General features: G+C 47.7%; 1 protein-coding gene across 1 annotated transcript in view; it reads left to right on the top strand.

Annotated features, from left to right (window-relative positions):
- The window catches only part of REP15 (RAB15 effector protein), a 33,902-nt gene extending 22,180 nt beyond the window's left edge, over nt 1-11,722 (top strand). The window contains exon 2 of the mRNA XM_069628495.1: nt 9,982-11,722. Coding sequence (XP_069484596.1) covers nt 10,300-11,025 — 726 coding nt within the window. The 5' untranslated portion in view covers nt 9,982-10,299 and the 3' untranslated portion in view covers nt 11,026-11,722. The remainder of the gene's footprint in view (nt 1-9,981) is intronic.
- Nucleotides 11,723-19,365: the final 7,643 nt, after the last annotated feature.

Below are 19,365 nucleotides of genomic sequence, written 5' to 3'. Positions count from 1 at the left end.
CAGAGGGCAGACAGGGTGGGTAAAGGGGAAGGTAGACCATGAATTAGAGCAAGGATCAATAATTGCTACAATAGTGCAACAAGTAATGATAAAAAAAAGTAAGGGTAGACAAACCTACTATTGCTAGTGAGTGCATTGAACGTGCAAGTGTAGAGGGGGAAATCAAGGTGCAACACAGTAATAGCATGCGTGAGTGCAAGGGCTTGACATGTGTGTCTCAATTGAAGAAAATGATCCAGTGCATGCGTAACAACATCCATTCCGTACACCAATACGAAAATCACTACATGTACCAGAACGCACCCAACCAAAGTGACAAAAAAGAAGCACAAACACAGTCAAGAAAACCCACACCACCTGATGCAAAGACAGAGAATAGATATGCTCCCACCCACATACCACCATTGGCCTGCACACCAATTACCCAGGTCCCCTGCCTGTTAGAAGTGCACAATCACATATGCTTTGGATTGGAATTTTAAATGATTCACAGTACATATCTATGATTTAGTGCCACGGACATAATAGTATTATTGCATTGTAACACAATTATAACACATACATCAGTTCCCTTTGTGTGAGTTGTACTGAAAGGGTCAGAGGTCATGTTAGCTGCTGCAAAATGGGCCAATTCATGGTCTCCTGTCATGTGAGCCTAGGATGGAAATAGGGTTCAGCTTGGAGTCCTAGAACAACGATAGTGAGAGCCTGCACTCCCATATATTCCCACAGACAAGGATACTTTGCAAGGCCAATTTCTAAAACAATCTTCATGGCAGAAGCCATGGTTGATGAGAGATGCTGGGCTAATTGGGTGGGGAGCTAATGTCCAGTCCACCTCCTGGCACCTGGGTTTGAGTTTACGTGCTGATAAGTGAATCGAATGTTACAGACATGGCACGAGCGTGCCAACCAATTGTAGAGGGCCTTATAGTTTGAAGACCAATGATAAACTGTGTACTTTACAAGTTTTAAGAGGTAGGCATAAGTTTTCCACCTGACAGTGGGCAGCAAATCCCAATCCTAGTCCCTATGCAATGTATACTTACTTGTTCCCCTTAAGCCTATCACAGCCTTTGATAGATTTCCTATTATTTCCCATGCAGTATGACATCACGTCTGACGTATTCTTTGCATATAAGGATGTTTTTTTGAGAAAATCGTCAAGAGCCTGAGCGAACGTCCGTTGATGTCCGTTGTAACCGCCCTGTTTTGGATAATTGTTAATAAAACAGTACCTTTGCCATCTTCCCGAGTTGGTTCCATTATTTGGACTCAGAATTATTCTGCAACCCCATCCATTGCATGCACGTTACTAAAGAGCCATATGCTCATGTGGTAGCGGTGCGGATGGTTGAAAAAGATCCAAACTAGTTTGTCTCCAGTGTTTCAGACGATCCGGCATTGTCCGCCATTAGCCGGAAGATCACAGGGTTTCCTGTGGGGAGCGGCGGATAGAATTAAATTTGCAATAGGTGTGTTTGGGCCATGATATCTTGCACCCCCACTATCAAAAGGTATCCGGGCGTCCAGGGAGGGGTTAGATTGTGCATCTACATTGATTGGGAACAGATTAAACATAAAACAGGATGACCACTTGCGCTAGTGTGAAATACTACAAGAGAAATAGGGGATGCGAATTACCATAGGTGTGTTCAGGCCATGACATCTTGCACCCCCCACAATCAAAAGGTATGGGGGTGTTCCGGGAGGGGCAATGGGACGCCTCTACATTGGTTAGGACCAGAGTAAATATAAAACAGGATGACCAAATGCGCTAGTGTGAGTTTACCCCAGGGAGGTAGGGGATGCGAACTACCATAGGTGTGTTCAGGCCATGACATCTTGCACCCCCCACAATCAAAAGGTATGGGGGTGTCCAGGGAGGGGTTAGATGGTGCATCTACATTGATTGGGACCAGAGTAAACATAAAACAGGATGACCATTTGCACTAGTGTGAATAGCCCCAAGAGAAATAGGGGATGCAAATTACCACATGTGCATTCAGGCCATGATATCTTGCACCCCCCACAATCAAAAGGCATGGGGACTCCAGGGAGGGGTTAGACTGTGCATCTACATTGATTGGAACCAGATTAAACATAAAACAGGATGACCACGTGCGCTAGTGTGAGTTAACCCCAGGGAGGTAGGGGATGCAAACTACCATAGGTGCATTCAGGCCATGACATCTTGCACCCCCCACAATCAAAAGGTATGGGGGTGTCCAGGGAGGGGCTAGGTGATGACTCTACATTGATTGGGACCAGATTAAACATACAGCCGGATGACCACTTGCGTCAGTGTGAGTTAACCCCAGGGAGGTAGGGGATGCAACCTACCATAGGTGCATTCAGGCCATGATATCTTGCACCCCCCACAATCGAAAGGTATGGGGGTGTTCCGGGAGGGGTTAGGGGACACCTCTACATTGGTTAGGACCAGAGTAAACATAAACCAGGATGACCACTTGCGCTAGTGTCAACAGCCCCAAGAGAAATAGGGGATGCAAATTACCATAGGTGCATTCAGGCCATGATATCTTGCACCCCCCACAATCAAAAGGCATAGGGGTCTCCAGGGAGGGGCTAGGGGACGCCTCTATATTGGTTAGGACCAGATTAAACATACAGCAGGATGACCACGTGCGCTAGTGTGAGTTAACCCCAGGGAGGTAGGGGATGCGAACTACCATAGGTGTATTCAGGCCATGATATCTTGCACCCCCCACAATCGAAAGGTATGGGGGTGTTCCAGGAGGGGTTAGAGGATGCCTCTACATTGGTTAGGACCAGAGTAAACATAAACCAGGATGACCACTTGCGCTACTGTCAATAGCCCCAAGAGAAATAGGGGATGCAAATTACCATAGGTGCATTCAGGCCATGATATCTTGCACCCCCCACAATCAAAAGGCATAGGGGTCTCCAGGGAGGGGCTAGGAGACGCCTCTATATTGGTTAGGACCAGATTAATCATACAGCAGGATGACCACGTGCGCTAGTGTGAGTTAACCCCAGGGAGGTAGGGGATGCGAATTACCATAGGTGTGTTCAGGCCATGATATCTTGCACCCCCACAATCAAAAGGCATGGGGGTCTCCAGGAAGGGGTTAGATGGTGCCTCTACATTGATTGGGACCAGAATAAACATAAAACAGGATGACCACTTGCACTAGTGTGAATAGCCCCAAGAGAAATAGGGGGTGCAAATTACCATAGGTGCATTCAGGCCATGATATCTTGCACCCCCCACAATCAAAAGGCATGGGGGTCTCCAGGGAAGGGTTAGATGGTGCATCTACATTGATTGGGACCAGATTAAACATAAAACAGGATGACCAAATGCGCTAGTGTGAGTTTACCCCAGGGAGGTAGGGGATGCGAACTGCCATAGGTGTGTTCAGGCCATGACATCTTGCACCCCCACAATCAAAAGGTATGGGGGTGTCCAGGGAGGGGCTAGGTGATGCCTCTACATTGATTGGGACCAGATTAAACATACAGCAGGATGACCACGTGCGCTAGTGTGAGTTAACCCCAGGGAGGTAGGGGATGCAAACTACCATAGGTGCATTCAGGCCATGACATCTTGCACCCCCCACAATCAAAAGGTATGGGGGTGTCCAGGGAGGGGCTAGGTGATGACTCTACATTGATTGGGACCAGATTAAACATACAGCCGGATGACCACGTGCGCTAGTGTGAGTTAACCCCAGGGAGGTAGGGGATGCGAACTACCATAGGTGCATTCAGGCCATGACATCTTGCACCCCCCACAATCAAAAGGTATGGGGGTGTCCAGGGAGGGGTTAGATGGTGCATCTACATTGATTGGGACCAGATTAAACATAAAACAGGATGACCACTTGCACTAGTGTGAATAGCCCCAAGAGAAATAGGGGATGCAAATTACCATAGGTGCATTCAGGCCATGATATCTTGCACCCCCCACAATCAAAAGGTATGGGGGTGTTCCGGGAGGCGGTAGATGGTGCCTCTACATTGGTTGGGACCAGATTAAACATAAAACAGGATGACCACTTGCGTCAGTGTGAGTTAACCCCAGTGAGGTAGGGGATGCAAACTACCATAGGTGCATTCAGGCCATGATATCTTGCACCCCCCACAATTAAAAGGTATGGGGGTGTCCAGGGAGGGGTTAGATGGTGCATCTACATTGATTGGGACCAGATTAAACATAAAACAGGATGACCACTTGCACTAGTGTGAATAGCCCCAAGAGAAATAGGGGATGCAAATTACCATAGGTGCATTCAGGCCATGATATCTTGCATCCCCCACAATCAAAATGTATGGGGGTGTTCCGGGAGGGGGTAGATGGTGCCTCTACATTTGTAGGGACCAGATTAAACATAAAACAGGATGACCACTTGCGCTAGTGTGAATAGCCCCAAGAGAAATAGGGGATGCAAATTACCATAGGTGCATTCAGGCCATGATATCTTGCACCCCCCACAATCAAAAGGTACGGGGGTGTCCAGGGAGGGGTTAGACTGTGCATCTACATTGATTGGAACCAGATTAAACATAAAACAGGATGACCACGTGCGCTAGTGTGAGTTAACCCCAGGGAGGTAGGGGATGCAAACTACCATAGGTGCATTCAGGCCATGACATCTTGCACCCCCCACAATCAAAAGGTATGGGGGTGTCCAGGGAGGGGCTAGGTGATGTCTCTACATTGATTGGGACCAGATTAAACATACAGCCGGATGACCACGTGCGCTAGTGTGAGTTAACCCCAGTGAGGTAGGGGATGCAAACTACCATAGGTGCATTCAGGCCATGACATCTTGCACCCCCGACAATCAAAAGGTATGGGGGTGTCCAGGGAGGGGTTAGATGGTGCCTCTACATTGATTGGGACCAGATTAAACATAAAACAGGATGACCACTTGCACTAGTGTGAATAGCCCCAAGAGAAATAGGGGATGCAAATTACCATAGGTGCATTCAGGCCATGATATCTTGCACCCCCCACAATCAAAAGGTATTGGGGTGTTCCGGGAGGGGGTAGATGGTGCCTCTACATTTGTTGGGACCAGATTAAACATAAAACAGGATGACCACTTGCGCTAGTGTGAATAGCCCCAAGAGAAATAGGGGATGCAAATTACCATAGGTGCATTCAGGCCATGATATCTTGCACCCCCCACAATCAAAAGGCATGGTGGTCTCCAGGGAGGGGTTAGATGGTGCATCTACATTGGTTGGGACCAGATTAAACATAAAACAGGATGACCACTTGCGTCAGTGTGAGTTAACCCCAGGGAGGTAGGGGATGCAACCTACCATAGGTGCATTCAGGCCATGATATCTTGCACCCCCCACAATCGAAAGGTATGGGGGTGTTCCGGGAGGCGGTAGATGGTGCCTCTACATTGGTTGGGACCAGATTAAACATAAACCAGGATGACCACTTGCGCTAGTGTCAATAGCCCCAAGAGAAATAGGGGATGCAAATTACCATAGGTGCATTCAGGCCATGATATCTTGCACCCCCCACAATCAAAAGGCATAGGGGTCTCCAGGGAGGGGCTAGGAGACGCCTCTATATTGGTTAGGACCAGATTAATCATACAGCAGGATGACCACGTGCGCTAGTGTGAGTTAACCCCAGGGAGGTAGGGGATGCGAATTACCATAGGTGTGTTCAGGCCATGATATCTTGCACCCCCACAATCAAAAGGCATGGGGGTCTCCAGGAAGGGGTTAGATGGTGCCTCTACATTGATTGGGACCAGAATAAACATAAAACAGGATGACCACTTGCACTAGTGTGAATAGCCCCAAGAGAAATAGGGGGTGCAAATTACCATAGGTGCATTCAGGCCATGATATCTTGCACCCCCCACAATCAAAAGGCATGGGGGTCTCCAGGGAAGGGTTAGATGGTGCATCTACATTGATTGGGACCAGATTAAACATAAAACAGGATGACCAAATGCGCTAGTGTGAGTTTACCCCAGGGAGGTAGGGGATGCGAACTACCATAGGTGTGTTCAGGCCATGACATCTTGCACCCCCACAATCAAAAGGTATGGGGGTGTCCAGGGAGGGGCTAGGTGATGCCTCTACATTGATTGGGACCAGATTAAACATACAGCAGGATGACCACGTGTGCTACTGTGAGTTAACCCCAGGGAGGTAGGGAATGCGAATTACCATAGTTGTGTTCAGGCCATGATATCTTGCACCCCCCACCAATCAAAAGGCATGGGGGTCTCCAGGGAGGGGTTGGATGGTGCATCTACATTGATTGGGACCAGAGTAAACATAAAACAGGATGACCATTTGCACTAGTGTGAATAGCCCCAAGAGAAATAGGGGATGCAAATTACCACAGGTGCATTCAGGCCATGATATATTGCACCCCCCACAATCAAAAGGCATGGGGACTCCAGGGAGGGGTTAGACTGTGCATCTACATTGATTGGAACCAGATTAAACATAAAACAGGATGACCACGTGCGCTAGTGTGAGTTAACCCCAGGGAGGTAGGGGATGCAAACTACCATAGGTGCATTCAGGCCATGACATCTTGCACCCCCCACAATCAAAAGGTATGGGGGTGTCCAGGGAGGGGCTAGGTGATGACTCTACATTGATTGGGACCAGATTAAACATACAGCCGGATGACCACGTGCGCTAGTGTGAGTTAACCCCAGGGAGGTAGGGGATGCGAACTACCATAGGTGCATTCAGGCCATGACATCTTGCACCCCCCACAATCAAAAGGTATGGGGGTGTCCAGGGAGGGGTTAGATGGTGCATCTACATTGATTGGGACCAGATTAAACATAAAACAGGATGACCACTTGCACTAGTGTGAATAGCCCCAAGAGAAATAGGGGATGCAAATTACCATAGGTGCATTCAGGCCATGATATCTTGCACCCCCCACAATCAAAAGGCATGGGGGTCTCCAGGGAGGGGTTAGATGGTGCATCTACATTGGTTGGGACCAGATTAAACATAAAACAGGATGACCACTTGCGTCAGTGTGAGTTAACCCCAGGGAGGTAGGGGATGCAACCTACCATAGGTGCATTCAGGCCATGATATCTTGCACCCCCCACAATCGAAAGGCATGGGGGTGTTCCGGGAGGGGTTAGGGGACACCTCTACATTGGTTAGGACCAGAGTAAACATAAACCAGGATGACCACTTGCGCTAGTGTCAATAGCCCCAAGAGAAATAGGGGATGCAAATTACCATAGGTGCATTTAGGCCATGATATCTTGCACCCCCCACAATCAAAAGGCATAGGGGTCTCCAGGGAGGGGCTAGGGGACGCCTCTATATTGGTTAGGACCAGATTAAACATACAGCAGGATGACCACGTGCACTAGTGTGAGTTAACCCCAGGGAGGTAGGGGATGCGAACTACCATAGGTGTATTCAAGCCATGATATCTTGCACCCCCCACAATCGAAAGGTATGGGGGTGTTCCGGGAGGGGTTAGAGGATGCCTCTACATTGGTTAGGACCAGAGTAAACATAAACCAGGATGACCATTGCACTAGTGTGAATAGCCCCAAGAGAAATAGGGGATGCAAATTACCATAGGTGCATTCAGGCCATGATATCTTGCACCCCCCACAATCAAAAGGTATGGGGGTGTTCCGGGAGGGGCTAGGGGGATGCCTCTATATTGGTTAGGACCAGAGTAAACATAAAACAGGATGACCACGTGCGCTAGTGTGAATTACCCCAAGAGAAATAGGGGATGCAAATTACCATAGGTGCATTCAGGCCATGATATCTTGCACCCCCCACAATCAAAAGTTATGGGGGTGTTCCGGGAGGGGGTAGATGGTGCCTCTACATTTGTTGGGACCAGATTAAACATAAAACAGGATGACCACTTGCGCTAGTGTGAATAGCCCCAAGAGAAATAGGGGATGCAAATTACCATAGGTGCATTCAGGCCATGATATCTCGCACCCCCCACAATCAAAAGGCATGGTGGTCTCCAGGGAGGGGTTAGATGGTACATCTACATTGGTTGGGACCAGATTAAACATAAAAAAGGATGACCACTTGCGTCAGTGTGAGTTAACCCCAGGGAGGTAGGGGATGCAACCTACCATAGGTGCATTCAGGCCAGGATATCTTGCACCCCCCACAATCGAAAGGTATGGGGGTGTTCCAGGAGGGGTTAGGGGACACCTCTACATTGGTTGGGACCAGATTAAACATAAAACAGGATGACCACTTGTGTCAGTGTGAGTTAACCCCAGGGAGGTAGGGGATGCGAACTACCATAGGTGTACTCAGGCCATGATATCTTGCACCCCCCACAATCAAAAGGTATGGGGGTGTCCAGGGCGATGTTAGATGGTGCCTCTACTTCATTTGGGACCAGATTAAACATAAAACAGGATGACCACTTTTGTTAGTGTGAGCTAACCCCAGGGAGGCAGGGGATGCAAAATGACCATAAGTGCATTCAGGCCATGATATCTTGCACCCCCACAATCAAAGGGTATGGAGGTATCCAGGGAAGGGCTAGGTGGTGCCTCTACATCATTTGGGACCAGAGTAAACATAAAACAGGATGTGTGTTACAGGTTTTGTGAATTACCATAGTTGCGTTCAGGCCATGATATCATGCACCCCAACAATGAAAAGGTATGGGGGTGTCAAGGGAGGAGGTAGGTGGTGCCGATACATTGGTAGGGACCAGATTAAACGTTAAACAGGATGACGACTTGTGTCATTGTGAGTTAACCCCAGGGAGACGGGATGCAAATTACCATAATACATGTAGGGGGGCTGATCGTGTCTCTCCCAGCATATATATGAGGTGAAAATGGGGTTGAAATAAAAAAGTCAACATTTTGGGGGTCATAGTAATTGGGGCACAGTAATCAGATAGATCTGTCTTGGAAGCAGACACAGAATTGATAGTTGTAGCTGTAAGGGGAAGGGGATCTTTCGGTTGGAAATGCCCCATTGTAGTGTGTGATGGCTGAATGCACGCTGAAGAACAGCGCTGCTGAGGACAAAAGGAAAGGAATTGCACAGACTCTCACCAGTCTGCATTTCATCCCCATACAAACAGCCCAAACTTTAGGTAGGGGGCTTGAGCCTCATTAACCCAGTGGTGTTGTAGCCATGACATAGCGCAGCCCATACCAGTCACTTGCAGCAGTGTGTGATAATGTGCACAGTTTACCAAGCCACGGGTGAACAGGGAGCTTAACACCAATTACGTAAAATACTGTTGACTTCCCTTCCCAATAACACATGCTGAAGGGAGACCCTACCATGCACCCCCCTGCATTATGACAGAGTTGTGTGACTGAGCCCAACCTCCCCCTTTATCCTTAAGAGAGACTCCTGCAGTGATTCCTCGTGCTTTGATGTTGGAATCAAATAAAGAAAGGTTAATTATACCATAAAAAATGTTTAAGCGCCCCATCTACTGTAACAGTACAAACTTTCTTATTATTATACCATTTAAAATAATAACATGTGCGCCCTATCTGCTGTCACAGTACAACCTTTCTTATTTTGGCTGTAGTGTGATGTTGGAATAAAATATAGAAAGGTTAATTATGCCATAAAACATGTTTAAGTGCCCCATCTACTGTAACAGTACAACCTTTCTTATTATTATACCATTTAAAATAATAACATGTGCGCAAATGTACAACTGAGCGAATGCTAGGCTCCCAGACTTTGCACAGTATTAAAAAAAAAAAAACAACATGGGAAGCCGTATATTATACCATACTGTATGATATTCGGCTTCCCATGACAGAGTGAAGGCCCTGAAACAACGCCCACCTGGTAGCTCTGGCCAATCCCTGAACAGAGATGTTGGAGGGTGGGCTGTAGGCGGGCTATAACATTAGCTTTTCATTTCGGGCTGCATGTATGGCTGTAGCCATCAAGTGGGCGTGACTCCGAAGATTGCCGAACACTGCCTCCCACAATCTACCATGGGAGGCAGGATAGCATACAACACCGGCAGAAACAAAAAATGTGGGGCTGGCTGAGAGAACTCTGCTTTGTGTGAAAGTTACCTAACCAGTTTAGTCCGTTCCAATCAGGTGAAAAGGCACACCCACAACAGTCAAAGGACCAGGAAACGCAGTTATTTGCATCTGCGAGCAGGGCTTTCGAGTACAGCAGGGGACACATTGTCTTGCTGTACTCGGGTAGATCCCTGGCACCTTGTACACCAGTGACCACAACGCAGCTGCAGAAACTTCTCCTGTGATGGGACATTTATGCTGAGGACTGTTGGGCTGGTCTATAGCAAGGATGGGGCAGAACACGTCACAAGAGATTATTGTTGTGGAGGATAACAAGGCTGACTTCATTTGTGACGTTTTCAGCCAAGGAGTGGTCCACGCGTCCCAAAAATTAAAGACGTACTTGGCCTTTGAAGATCCTGAAAGCAAAGTGCGCCCTGGACTGGACACCTTGAAGGAGATCTTCCTGGTGAACTTCATCGGCTTCTGCGTGGAGAAGGGCGTGGAGGAGCGGATCCGCACCAGCAAGATGAGCAAGCAGCAGTCTCTGCTCCTGGGCGTGGACTGGATCTGGACCCTCCTTGGGCCCAACAAGCAGGTGAAGGTTCAGATTGCTGTCCAGGCCTTCCAGGTGTGCGACCTCAAGGACGGCTGCAGCAGCAGCCCCAGCGATCTGCTGGCCAGCAACAAAGAGGTCCTCCTGGCAGACGAACTGTACAGGAGCAAGGGCACGTTCGAGAAGCTGGAGGAGTTCTGTGCCCTGGTCGGGGGGGATTGCTGGGGCTTCTTCATCGTCTTCGGCCTCCCGGGGAAGCCGAAGGACACCCGAGGGGTGCTGCTAGACAGCGTCAACCAAGAGAAAAGGAGGAGCCGCCTGTGTGGCGAGAGCGCGCTTCAGCAGTTCATCCTCAACACCAACAACTACCTCCCAACAAGAGAGATGCTGGAAAAGTGCCTCACAAAGAGTAAGGAGTTCCGCAACCGGCCAGGCAAGGTGTACATTAATTTTCTGTGAACACGGGTCATTTGGCCGTTCTTCATAGCCGGTTGCTCAGTACCAGTACTTGGAGCTGGAATGGCCTGCCCCTGATAACAGTTGGCTAACGTGTGGCAACTGGGATCCAAGCCCGGGCAGATCAGCCTCCACCCAATGACTCAAGGAAGCCGGGAATGAAAGGCAGTAAAGTGAGAAGGACTCGAGTGGACTTTGTTTCAACACTTCACACGGATACACTCAAGCATAGTTCGTCGTTTTCCTCTTGGCAACATGCTTTTATTTTTAAGCTTGTATAATTATTCTGAGCGATGCCAATCGTTGTTTTTTTTCGATTTTAATTTAAGATGTGAGTTTAGCATGCAGTAGTGACAGTTCAACGTGTTCGCAGAAGGCCAAGGCTGCGTACCTCCCCATTCCTTTAAGGCAAGGATATACTCCATAGAGGTCAATACAGTGTAGCGGAATGCCAGCGTATTTTATTTATTGTAATGTAGATAGCTGACACACAGATCTGTTAGCCCTTTAAGAGAACAACCTGCTAGTCTGAACATCATCTAAATCAACCAAGTGGCCAATCAGGTTGCGGCAGCAATAATGCGACGTTAAACCAATTGTGCACACTTTACATTTGCAGCACCTTCTGGCATTTTAACATGTTGCTTGGTTCGCGTTCAATAACTACCCATATAATAATAAAATAATAACATATGCCTGACTGTGTCGATTTCCTTTCTATGGTTGTTACATTGTTTGCCCCTGAAAGTAATGTGCGCCCCCACCTGTGGCCAGGTGATGTTATTCCGATCGCCATGCTTCCTTGTTCTTCTCCCCACATGCCTTGGCCTGATGGGGTGTCACTTAATGCTGTGCACAATGCGATTTATGATATGATATTTATAACGCGCTTAATACCCAGAGGTTTCTAAGCGCGGTCCCAGGGATCGAACCTGTGGTGCTCCGTGCCGTCTTGCTTGAAAAAGGTATGTTGCAGCTAAGCCATATCCTCCCGAGACAATTTGTGGATATTCATTTAACAGTTGATGTGTTGCAATTCATGGCGTGTCGTATTGTTGTTCTCATTTCAGGGGTATCTGAAATACAACAAACCTCAGTGATCATATCTCCTTATACACTTACTCTGCCCATCCCTTTAGCACTATACACTCATAGGAGGACCAGTTTACAAAAGGGCCACTGTGTATGTCTCCCAGCGAGAGCTAGTAGATAAAACAGCTATATCGAAAGGCCTCCTATTGAAACATAAGAGGTCACCACAAACCCAAGAGAAGCAGAGGAAGGCTGGGTGCCTTCCTCGGATCTTTTCACACCCAACAGGAAGCAGGGGATCCCAGCGACACTTGGTAGGGCCACTCTTTCAGAGCTTTCCATGCCTGGAAAGAGAGTACTGTGAAAGGAGGGCAGATATTTTGAGAATTTGTGGAAATGGAAGGGTGGGGATGCCAGGTGTTTGTTGGATTCTGGAGCCTGGTGTGGGAAGGTGGCAAGAGGCCAGGCATTCTTGTGGATTTTGGGATGGGGTGGGAGAGGCCATTTTATGTTGTGTATTTGGGGGGAGGGTAACATTTTTTATTTTTTTGCTGTTTCGTAAGGGCCATCATGCAGACTAGATGCTTAGTCTTGGTTGTGCGGGGAACCTTTCAAGAGACCAGGTATTTTGGTATGTGCGCTGTGCTTTGCTGTTGGTTCTGTATTGCATCTGATTTATAGGTCTGTTCTTGTTCTTTGTGTGCTCCCCTCCCTTTTGTGTCCCCTCCTTGTGCGTCTCTCCTGTCTGCCCCTCTTCCACGACCCCTCCCCCCCGCTCGGGCTCCCCTCTCCCCCGCTCTTTCCTCTCTGCACCTGTTATGGTGCTCTCTGTCTCACCTATCTTCTCTAACTGCTTTTCTATCGACTATCCTATCCCTCTCACTAAGTCTGGCAGGAGGAAGCTCAAAAGGGACATCCTTGTCTCCAAACCAGGCTTCCCTATCGCTGATGCCTACACCAGTGCTTCCTCCCGACAGACCCTTATGGACATATTTTGTCGTTCCCTCTCCAGGCCTATGGACCCCCCTATGGTCTCTGTTCCCTCTCCTTTTTCCTCTTCTCCCGTTAATGGTGGCACCCAGTGGGAAGCCCTCCTGGCACACTTCCACTCCTCTAAGACCATAATTAATGTCTACTTTAATGGCAGCGTCTTGGTCCAGGGCCCTCAGGCCAATCTCCTCCTTTTTGATAGACTGTTGGGTGTCTTGGCCCACGTTCAAGTTATTATGCTGCAACACTTGGTGCTGTGGGCCAAGAGGGCGGAAAAGCCCACATTTGCGCCAGAATCCTGGAGAACCGCGCAGTTTTGCGCACAGCAAAATGGTCCCCTGACCTGCCACCCACCAGTGCGAGCGTGAGGGGCCAGGAGTGCCATGAGTGAAATGTGTGCCAAAGGAAAAACAGCAGTGCCGGTGGCTAAAATAAAAAAGCGCGTTGAAATCACCTTTGTTTCTCTGAAATGCAAGCTAAAAATGCCTATTTTAAACATTGCAAGATATTCAAAAATCTCAATGAACACCAGCAGACATTTGGCAGAATGTAGTCTTGTGTGCATACAAAATCTGGAAAGAGAAAGAGCCCAAACCAATATTTATAACAAAACTGGCTGAGCTGTGGATGTCAGCAGCTGAAGTGAAATTGGACTGAAAGACACTAAAATCTAAATGTTTAAAATAAATGAGTGACCTACTGTTGAGTGTCACATAGTTTGCAACTGTTGAAATGTCATAGTTTTGAACTTAGAATCAGCGTTCTAGCTGCATGTGTAAAAATTGTCAGTTTGATTTGAATGTAGAAAACTGGGTACCAAAGTGACATTTAGCTGAAGCCGGCTTAAAGAGATTGAATTCTGCCTGACAACCACCCCCGACAGGAGTTGAAACTTGATCAGCAGCTGTGTTCCCAGGCCTGGCTGCATTCTGCTGCCCCTGCCAAAATGAGATGACACCTCTCTGATTGAATTAGCGGAGGAGCACCTGGGGACTACAGGAAACCAAACAAAGCACTGTCCTTGGCCCAGGCAAATGTTAAATTAGGGGGGTCGTAAATGGCTTCCTCTTGGAAGGAATCGGGGAGGGGCATTGCATGTGAGCAAGCTGATCTTGGGGGAAGTGGATAAACCAGAAATTCCACCATGTGCTTTGAAAAACCACACCCCTTTGGGGCCAAAGCATCATTTTAAAAAGATGGATAATTCATAGTGCAGACTTGTAAAAATTATATAAATAACATCATCATTCTTGTGATTTTTCTGTGCACATTTTAAGAGGTGTTAGGACCCTGTGGTATGTTCTTGGGGATAGTAGCGGAAAAAAGGTTGTTACTCCAAATGTATGCATGTTAAAAATCTGACACTTTATCATCTGAAACCCATATCCCTGGTGCACATTTGTGTAAAATCTGGAAAGGTTTAGAGGTCGTTATCTGGATGAAAAGGGCAGAATTCTGTCATAAGTGGACACAACATCTTACAAAGACAGGGATCGGATGGTTTGGTGCTACAGAAAATATGTTAACTAGACATATAATATTAGAAAAATGGTACATAGATAAATATGTATTTGGATCAGAAATAGATTTGTGTGCAATTTGACAAGGGGAGGATCCTCTGACCATAAACCTACCTCATCACTCTGACTCACAACCCAGTTCCCCCCAATCAAGGGAAAGAGGAGGAACTGGCCAATGATAAGTTGAGAGGGTTGGGCATAGAAGATGAGCCGACCCTCCCACTTTCTAAACACATAAAAGGAGACTGTGCAGGACAGGTAGGGACATTCACTTCCCACTTCCAGCTGATTTCTTGCGGAGCGTTTTGCCAGAAGACACCAGATCCAGCACTTAGACTTCAAATCCAGACAGAGACCAGAACTTTGAATTCAGACTTCGGAATTTGTCAGCAGGCCTCAAAATCTTTTGCAAACTGATTTACCCCAGACTTCCAAGGGGCACATCAGAGTAAAACAGCCGGGCTGAGCTGTTTGATTCTGGCCTAGAACCCTGGGCCAGAAACACCCAGAAAGCAGAGCTGTACCCGGAACCAGAGACCAGACCTTTGTGAAGCGCCGAGTGCCAGACCAGCAGAGCACAGCTGACCCAGACTGCTGTAACCAGAGAACCGGTACTAAAGACCGTCCGTGGCGAGAGAACCGCAGTCAACCTGACCAGATCTGTGACGAGGCCCATTCCTTCCAAAATATAGTGTGAGTACCCAGCCAGGACTGTGCAAAACCAATCTCTTAGTTTAAAATAATCTAATTCAAACTATTTAACCTATCTAGAACTACACCATAGCATTGTGTGTCCTTCTGTGACTTTAAAGCTGCAAAACTGTCTTCGGTCATTCTGAAACTTTAAAATTTAATTTCTGAAAATCTACCTCCACAAAATCGTCCGTATCTCTTATTTTAAAGCTGAGATTCTAAGCTTTCCAACAAGCTCTAAACCGACTTGCTACTCCTTATACTTCCTCCGTAATTGCGCTCGACGCACGCGACTAAATTGCCGCGATTTGACATTTTGCTTCATTTCAGCCACGTGTAAAAATATTTGTCCTTGCTTTCCTTTGCTGAAATTCGTTTGCAACCTGACAATTATTCATAGAGCATTGCTAAAGTGATCCTGAACTAATTTAAAGTAGCTATCACTCACCCTGAACCTCTAGAGGGAATTAAAATAATTTTTAGCATATTATTCCCTTCTTTGCATACCATCTTTAAAGTACTTTGCCTGCGTTTAAAATCATCCCTGTTGATCTAAGCTTGCTAGGGGGAAACTGAATTGGGATTGTACTGTGATTGTATTCCTGAAGAAGTGTGTGTGTCACTTCCACCTCCTTACATTGCATAGAGGGGGGGGGGGGGTGAATTGCCAAAAGGGGAAAAGTGATTATATTATGTTTTGCTGAAATCATATCAAGTTTATTCCTGTGTTGCTTCTTTTCTACCTTGCATTTCCTTGTACCATATAAAGCATTCTCAGCTACCTTATCCTCTGTACTACTCCTAAGTAATTACCCAGTGTGCTAGTATCACGTCATCCAGTGTTGATCACTCACTGTCATATGTCTAAGTGTGATATCAATTATTAATTTATTATAAAAGTGCAATATACATATATTGTTTAATTCTCAAATAAACCTTTTAAATTTGCAAAACAAACTTACTTCTTTGCCCAGTGGGGTCAGGGGGATTCTAAGAGAGGGGTGTTATATAAGGGTTGTCATCCAGAGTACACGAACTGGTCATAAAAATATATAAATAAGGGCTTCCCTTGAGCAATCCCAGACAAGGCACTGACTTAGTGGGACTGCTTGATTGGAGTCATTAACAAAGTGGGGGCTCGTAGCCGGGGATTCTGGATTAGATCTATCACTTGTGCAGATTAATACAGTGTGCCAGCTGACAGGATACATATCCGGTTAGATCACCACGCTGTGTTACGCTGTAAAGCACTCCTCAAAGGAACGCTCTAAGGAAACGGTCTGTTTTGCAAAATAAAATACAAACTTCTGTAAGTCAGGAAGGAAATCAATCTCCAGAATGACGACCTTGGTAGATATGAAGATAGCTAGGGAGCACCTCTTACATAAAATGTTTGTGAGAGGTGAATGGTCCGAACAGGACCAAAATGTATGGTTGCAGGCGATCACACAACAGGTCACTACAACTGGAGAGATCAGGGTCCCTTACATGTGGCCCTGAGTGAACTATATATGCCCCCTAAGGCCATAGATGAACACAATAAGATTGCCAGGATAACAGCATATTTGTATCTATATATGGGAGCCATGCAGGACAAATGTGCTGAAGGCCAAGATCTGGCAAATAGGCAACAGATGGCGTTAGAAAAGGCCCAATCTGACCTGGTTTCTTCTGAGCAGAGGCTGCACAGAAGCCAGGAGTCAGAAAACGAGAGTAGACAATACATCATTAAAGTGAAGGAGGATATGGATATCCTGCAACAGGAAAAGGCTGACCAGGATACCAGATTTCTGGCCTTGCATAAGGAGTACCAAGAAGGGTTGGACTCCCTACTGCAGAGCCAGAAAAAGCTGGAGCAACCAACTAGACTTTAACAGGGCATGCACAGAGCAGGTAGCCACCCTGCAAATTTGACTAGACAGAGAGAAAGCGGAAAGCAATACATTGATTTTGAAAGACCTGGATACCCAGGCAGAGTTTGATCAATCACGCCAGAAAGCTGGTGCCTTTCAAAGGCAGAGGGACGACCTGGCGGCACAGATGCAGGCTCTTAGTCAGGAAAAGGACACCTTAGGCCCGGAAGTCTGCCAATTAAAAGAAAAAATTGAAGGAAATCACCTGGCCCTCCAGGGGCTGGGTGACCTCCACAACGAGCATCAGAACTTGTTAGAGCACACCAGGAGGGTGGAAGATGCTCTGGCAAGAAAGGAGCAGGCCAGCAGGGATGGGACTCAGGAGGTAACCCTCCTGCAGCAAAGACTGGCCCAGTACTCCAGGACCAACCAGGAAGCACAGAGAGAGAATGAGGCTCTCTGTCAGCACAGTGATAGGCTCCAGCAACAGGTAGCCATGCAGGAGAGACTGATAGAGTCTAGTAAGGCCTTGGTTGAGGAACTGAAAGCCCAGGCTCTTGCATTGCAACCAGGAGCAGGGGCTGATAGAGATGAAGTTCGCTGGGAAAGGGAATCACCTGAGCATAACCTCAGGAGCCCTAGTACCAGAGGCCTTCATCTCTCCCAGTCCCTGGACTCTGCCACCCTCATGTCCCCTGGCGCACATGAGCACAGGGCCACAGGGATGGCAGATTACTATCGAGCCAAAAGGATGGGGCTCATAGGCCAGTACCACCCAGGAATGGATGGGCTGGCATCCGTGCATGGGCACCTGAGCACAGTGCAATTTAGTGGGGAACCCCAGGAGAGTAGGCCCACTAAGGGCATCCTGAAAACCTCTGCCCAGTTAGGTCAGTGGGGGGTACCCAGCAAATCCTGGTAGCAAGGAGGGATCTGAAGACTCCTCTGAGCGTCACAGGAGACCAGGTCCCCACATTCCGCCAGCCATTCCCAGGCTCGCAGAATCCGGGAAAACCTGGAAGATCAGACGGGCACCTCTGGGAGCAGTGCTTCTGAGTCGGAGGATGAATGGACCACGGCTACCCAAACCAAAAAGGCCAATAAGGTAAAAAGGGCCTTGCTTAAGGACCCCTTAAAACAGATTAAGGCAATCAGGAGTGTCATCACGCCTTATCACAAGAACTCCAAGTATTCTGTGTGGGAACACTTGGAGCTCTTTGAGCAAATGATGGAGACCTTCCATTTGAAGGACAGCAGTAGCTGCATCCAGTACGTCAAATGGACATTCTCCCCAGAATACTCCAGTTTCTTTGCGAGGCTGGAGGACCAAAACCATTCAAGATGGTCCACGTATAGGGCGGCCATCTTGAAACATTTTTCTGTCACCGGAATCCCCAAGAGGCTCGCAAGGCAGCCTACAATTTGCAATGTGGGGAGGATCAGGCCCCACAAGAATTCGTGCAAGAATTGAAGCGTGCCTTTGCGCAGACCACCAGAAGGGTGCGCACGGACAGCAGAGAATTCATCAACACATTTTTCCATGCACTCCCCAAATGCATAATGACCCAGCTCATGAGAGATTTTCATGAGAAAAGATCTTTAGACTGGGTCATTGAGCAAGCCACCCGCATCTATGAGGTGCAGAAACCGGTGGAAAACAAGAATCAGCCAAAAAAAACCAAAACCAACAGCACCCCTGCTGCTGCTAAGGTGGCAGAGGTAAAGGTTGCCCCCGTTTTAGAGTTGGAGATGGGGGGACCTAAAAACCTGCCTGCACCAAATAATTCACAGCCCAGAAGGCCCTCGGGCCAGTCACAGACAGGGAGTCAAGGAGGTAATCCCGCAAATGGGGTCCCCCGCTCCCCTGACTATTTAAGTCCCCGCTATAAGTGAAACAGACCAATCCTGGGTTATGTGTGGATTCCTCCAGCCCAAGGGGGGGGGGGAATCCAGCCAAGCACTTGACCCAGGGAACTTCCCTCCTAACTTCCCACAGGAGGGCAGAAATTCCCCAAAAACTGGGCAAAACTTTTTTCCCAGGTATCCACCCAATTTCCAACCCCAAAACCATCCATCCTTCTTTCCCCAATTCCCTGAGCCCAGACAACCTAATCCGGGAGAGGGGGGGCCAAGGGTGGAGGGGCACCCAAATCTTCCCAACCCAGGGTATTACCAGAGAAGGGATAGCTACCCTTCCCAGGATCAGCCCAGGGGAGAAAACCGGACCCCGTATCAGCCTGAGCGGGTTTCCCAGT

The sequence above is a fragment of the Ambystoma mexicanum genome, chromosome 12, assembly GCF_040938575.1.
Source record: "Ambystoma mexicanum isolate Mex_15411 chromosome 12, UKY_AmexF1_1, whole genome shotgun sequence".
NCBI lineage: Eukaryota > Metazoa > Chordata > Amphibia > Caudata > Ambystomatidae > Ambystoma > Ambystoma mexicanum.
The sequence above is the reverse complement of the archived record's forward strand: the minus strand, read 5'-3'. Positions and strand labels throughout refer to the sequence as shown.